Source organism: Engraulis encrasicolus, chromosome 2, assembly GCF_034702125.1.
Source record: "Engraulis encrasicolus isolate BLACKSEA-1 chromosome 2, IST_EnEncr_1.0, whole genome shotgun sequence".
Classification (NCBI taxonomy): Eukaryota; Metazoa; Chordata; class Actinopteri; order Clupeiformes; family Engraulidae; genus Engraulis; species Engraulis encrasicolus.
This window is the reverse complement of record NC_085858.1, coordinates 43,243,330-43,248,542: the sequence shown is the minus strand read 5'-3', so window position 1 is coordinate 43,248,542 and position 5,213 is coordinate 43,243,330. Positions and strand designations below refer to the sequence as shown.

Here is a 5,213-nt window from a genome sequence, read left to right as displayed (position 1 = left end):
GGAGGAGTTCCCGATTTTTCGGGAGCTCAGAAACAATATTTGCATTGCTCTTGACCTGACTAGTAGCAACACTGAAGGTGTTGCGTCACTAGGAGGGCACGGCCTGGCTACCCTGTACCAGCAGGGCGGGCATAACCTCTCTACCTACACCTGTACCAGCAGGGCGGGCATAACCTCTACCTCCGTGTGGATTTCAGGAGCGTTTCATTTAAATGTAATTAAATGAAGGCACTTCAAAGCGTTGTAGACTGCAGGACTGATACACACAACAGTCAATAAAAGGCTGTTCAGTGTCTGACTGCCTGCATTGCCTTATGACCGATGACATTTTTCCCTTGCTTTCAGTAAGAATGTGATGCATTGCAATGCATTGTAGTATCCCACTGAATCGATTCGAAGCGAATCGTTACCTCCATAATGGTAATTGAATCGAATCGTAAGGGCAATGCTAATGCACACCACTATCTACCCCCCCTCCCCCCCTCCTGTACCAACAGGGCTGGGCACGGACCTGAGCACCACCACCCAGTCAGGAGACCTACCGCCCAAGGAGAAGGACCGCGGCGACAGGGACCGCGACCGGGACCGCGGGCGTGCCAAGGACCGCAAGCACCACCACCATCACCACCACCACCACCAGAGCTCGCTGGAGAAGGAGCGCTACACGCCCGACCGGCCCGACTACGGCCACCGGCAGCCCCGCGGCGACAGGGACCACCGCTGGTCCCGCTCTCCCAGCGAGGGCCGCGACTGCATGCCCCATAGACAGGTGCGCGCACCAGCACGGCATACATACGATAAGATAACGTTACACTTAGCTGACGCTTATTTATTATACAAAGCGACTCACACTTATTTTAAGCACAGGGCATTGGTTACAGTCCCTGGAGCAGCGTGGGGTTAGGTGCCTTGCTCAAGGGCACGTCAGCCATGGAGTGTGGTGGGGAGTGGTGGTAAGGGTGGGATTCGAACCTGCAATCCTCTGATCCAAAGCCCATCTCCTTAACCACTAGACCATGGCTGCCCCCAATTATAAGAGAAGATAAAACTTTAGATAAGATAAAGATTTAGATAAAGATTCAGATAAGATAAGATAAGATAAGATAAGATAAAACTTTGTTTGTTACACATGAAAACAGAAAATTGTCTTTGGCATGGCTCCAGTCACTCTCCCAGACATTAGACAAGACTTGACAAAACAGGACAAAACAAGACAAGACAAGACATGCATGCTGAGGCTGGATGGCTGGTACATACAGTGTGCATATCAATACAGTATATTCACAATATTATATTGTATTTGAGAGGCTCTGTTTTCAAAAGGGCTACAACTACCTTGAATTGTTTACATACATTGCACTGATGCATCCAAATACACACATTTACTGTATGTATGGTATGATTCATGCCTGGCTAATTGGGAGTAATGCTTTGGTTTCAGGGGTATTACGTATATTCTACATGTTAGATTGCATTGGTGTAATTAACGATCCCAGTAACTCCTGTCATGATTTTGTACTTACTAACATGTACTGTATATACAAAATAATGTTATATACTTACAGTAGCTATTTTAGGCTCTACTAGTCCGCATTCATTTATCAGGAATGGCATCTAATCAGAGTCTATGTAGTGAGCCAGTAGTTCCACAACATAGCATTTCAGAACATTTTCCTTCAGAAACGAGCATGCTTATAATAGCGGTTAAAGAGGAAAATGGTTCATTTTATGTAACACACACACACACACACACACACACACACACACACACACACACACACACACACACACACACACACACACAGTCCTCTACAGTCACTGAAAGCAGTAAGAGAACCCACTGAACCTCATTTTCTGTGATGCACTGTGTAAACCAACCACTAGATGGCGTGCAATGAATACTGTACTATGCACACACAGGCACGCAGGACTTGCTAGTGCAGTAAGGTTCTTTCTGCTGTTGCCCAATATGATTCTGCTCAGTGTTTTAGTATTTACCTTAGCATAACATAATTAACATAATCTTAGTTTCCCTCATTTTTGGGTTTGTACATAGTTACAAATGAATACATTTTGTATGTAATTTCGTAAAATGTGAAGTATATCCAAAGAGTATAGCTGTAAGATTACTATTACAAAGATTGGCTCAGCTTTAAAAAAAATATTTAGGCTAATTGCTAACCCCTATTTCCTATTAAATCCCTACTCTCGGAACAGTTTGAATGTATCTTAAAGCAATCCGTACATTATATGGTCAAAGGTGGTATCTGCCTATCTGGTTACACACATCAGAACAGGGATGAGGTCCCCCCCCCTCTCTCTCTCTCTCTCTCTCTCTCTCTCTCTCTCTCTCTCTCTCTCTCTCTCTCTCTCTCTCTCTCTCTCTCTCTCTCTCTCTCTCTCTCCTTTCATCTCTCCATCTCTCTCTTTTCCCTCTCTCTCACCCTCTTTTCATCTCTCTCTCTCTCTCTCTCTCTCTCTCTCTCTCTCTCTCTCTCTCTCTCACCCTCTTATCATCTCTCTCTTTCTTGCCTCACTCTTTCTCTCTTCCTTCCTCTGTACAATGTCTTTCATGTGTCTTGTATATTTCATGAAGCTTTGTATACAACCACACACACAAAAGACACACACACACACACACAAAGGCACGCGCACACACACACACACACACACACACACACACACACACACACACACACACACACACACACACACACACACACACACACACACACACACACACACACACACACAGAGAGAGAGAGACACACACATGCAGACTGTCAAGGCTACTATGACAAAGAGCAGGATGTGACTTGTCTCGTCCTCACCAGCAGCAGTATCTCAGCAGCACTGAGCGGGCTCCCTGGCCGACCGTGTGTCTTTACTTTACTCTCACCCATTCGCTCATTCGCGCACACACACACACACACACACACACACACACACACACACACACACACACACACACGCACACACACACACACACGCACACACACACACACACACACACACACACACACACACACACACACACACACACACACACACTAAAATCTCTGCAATTGTTTCATGGTGCAGCTTTGGCCAGGTTTCAACTTGTCTTCTCTCCCTCCCTCCTTCCTCCTCTTGTTCTTCTTTCTCTTGTTATTTCCTTTTTTTCTTTTCGTGTCTTCTTTTTGCTCTTTGTACAAAATGTTGCTTCTATATGTAATTTTGGTCACAAAAATGTTTCTCCCATTGTTTGTGTGTGTTTTGTCGTCTGTTGTTTTGTCTTGGAATGTTTTGTTCGCTGTGTGTTTTATATGTCTTGTATGTGTGGCATTTTTTCTCTTGCGCTTGCTTATGCTTGTGCTATTCCTCATTCCTCCACCACAAATATTTCCCTCCCTCCTATTTCCCCTCTTCCTCCTCCTCATCCTTCCCCTCTTCCTCCTCCTAATCTTCCTCCTCCTCATCTTCTTCCTCCTCTTCCTACCCCACTTCCTCCTCATCATCTTCCTCCTCCTCATCTTCCTCCTCCTCCTCATCCTACCTCTCTTCCTCCTCCTCATCCTACCCCTCTTCCTCCTCATCATCTTCCTCCTCCTCATCTTCCTCCTCCTCATCATCTTCCTCCTCCTCATCTTCCTCCTCCTCATCCTACCTCTCTTCCTCCTCCTCATCCTACCCCTCTTCCTCCTCCTAATCTTCCTCCTCCTCATCTTCTTCCTCCTCTTCCTACTGCTCTTCCTCCTCCTCCTCCTCTTCCTCCTGACTCCCTCATCCTCTTCTCTCATCCTTGTGTATATGTGTATGTGTATGTGTGTGTGTCGCTCCTTTTCTCAAACACATGGTGTTGTTGGTTTTGGTTTTGGTTTTTAATTTTGGTCGGTCCGTTTTTGGCTTTTCATTTGCCTTGTGTTGACTGTGTGTTTGGTGTAGGGCAGTAGTTCAGTCAGCGGCAGTCCTGTCCCCTCCACCTCGGGGACTAGCACGCCCCGCCGCGGCCGCCGCCAGCTGCCCCAGACCCCCGCCACGCCCCGGCCACACGTCACCTACTCCCCCGTGGTCCGCAAGGCCGGCAGCCGAGACCACCTGGAAGGAGGAGGACGTGGAGAGAGAGGAGGAGGAGGAGGAGGAGGAGGGGAGAGGGAGAGAGGCGGCACGCCTCCGCAGGTGGTGCGCCAGTCCTCCACCGGCGGCACCCCCACCCCGCGCCGCTACTCTCCCTCCAGCTCGGGCGACCCGCCCCCAGGTCCCCCTCCCGGCGGACAGCCCCACCACCACCACCACCACCATCACCACCACCAGCAGCCGCAGCAGCAGCAGCAGCAGCAGCAGCAAGGGCAGCCTCCCCACCCGCCGTCGCACCACGGCTCCCCGCGGCAGGGCCGCCACGGGCCCCCCCCTCAGCAGCAGCAGCGCTGGGGGCCCTCGCCCCCGCCCCCCATGGACGGCAACATGGAGGAGGGCGACGGCATGTTCTACGAGGACGAGGAGGAGGACTATGAGTACCGCGAGCGCCAAGAGCCCCCCGCCTACGAGCAGAGCCCCCCCACGCCACAGCAGCAGCAGCAGCAGCAGCAGCAGGGCAAGCCGCACCCCAACCACCCACACCCACACCAACCGCACCCCAACCACCCGCACCAACACCCGCACCCACCGCACCCCAACCACCCGCGCTCGCCCAGGACTGCCCGCCACAACATGGCGCCCCAGCAGCAGCACCAGGGTCACCCCCCGCCGCAGCAGCAGCAGCAGCAGCAGGGCCAGCAGGGGCCCCCCGGGGGGCCTCGACGCATGCCCAACGGGTACCGGTCCTCCTCGCCCTCCCCGCACCACCATCACCATCACCACGGTGGCGGAGGCGGCGGCGGAGGACAGCCTCCCCACCCCGGAGCTCACAAGCCCCCTCCGCACGGGCCGCCCCGCCCCGGGCCCAGGGGGAAGGGCCTCCACGAACACCCCTTCAGCGAGACCGACGAGGACGACTGCTGCTAGCCTCAGGGGAGCGGGGGAGGGGAGGGGAGGGGAGCTCCTCCAGAGCAGGGCAAGGAGAGGGACCCGAGACCCGAGACCCGGGACCCACAACCCACACATACAGTATACATACACATACACAAACACAGGAAGGGGAACCGGGGATGTGGGGACCTGAGACTTCAGCTCTCTGATCTCTGTTAATACTCAACTTGACAGACAGACAGACAAGCAGACAGACAGACAGACAA

The 5,213-nt window shown here is 51.9% G+C and overlaps 1 protein-coding gene across 1 annotated transcript in view; it reads left to right on the top strand.

Annotated features, from left to right (window-relative positions):
- cacna1aa (calcium channel, voltage-dependent, P/Q type, alpha 1A subunit, a) overlaps positions 1 to 4,983 on the top strand; it is a 180,790-nt gene extending 175,807 nt beyond the window's left edge. The window contains exons 51-53 of the mRNA XM_063218156.1: positions 498 to 769; positions 3,925 to 4,059; positions 4,372 to 4,983. Of these exons, the coding sequence (XP_063074226.1) occupies positions 498 to 769; positions 3,925 to 4,059; positions 4,372 to 4,983 (1,019 nt within the window). The remainder of the gene's footprint in view (positions 1 to 497; positions 770 to 3,924; positions 4,060 to 4,371) is intronic.
- The last annotated feature ends 230 nt before the right edge of the window (positions 4,984 to 5,213 follow it).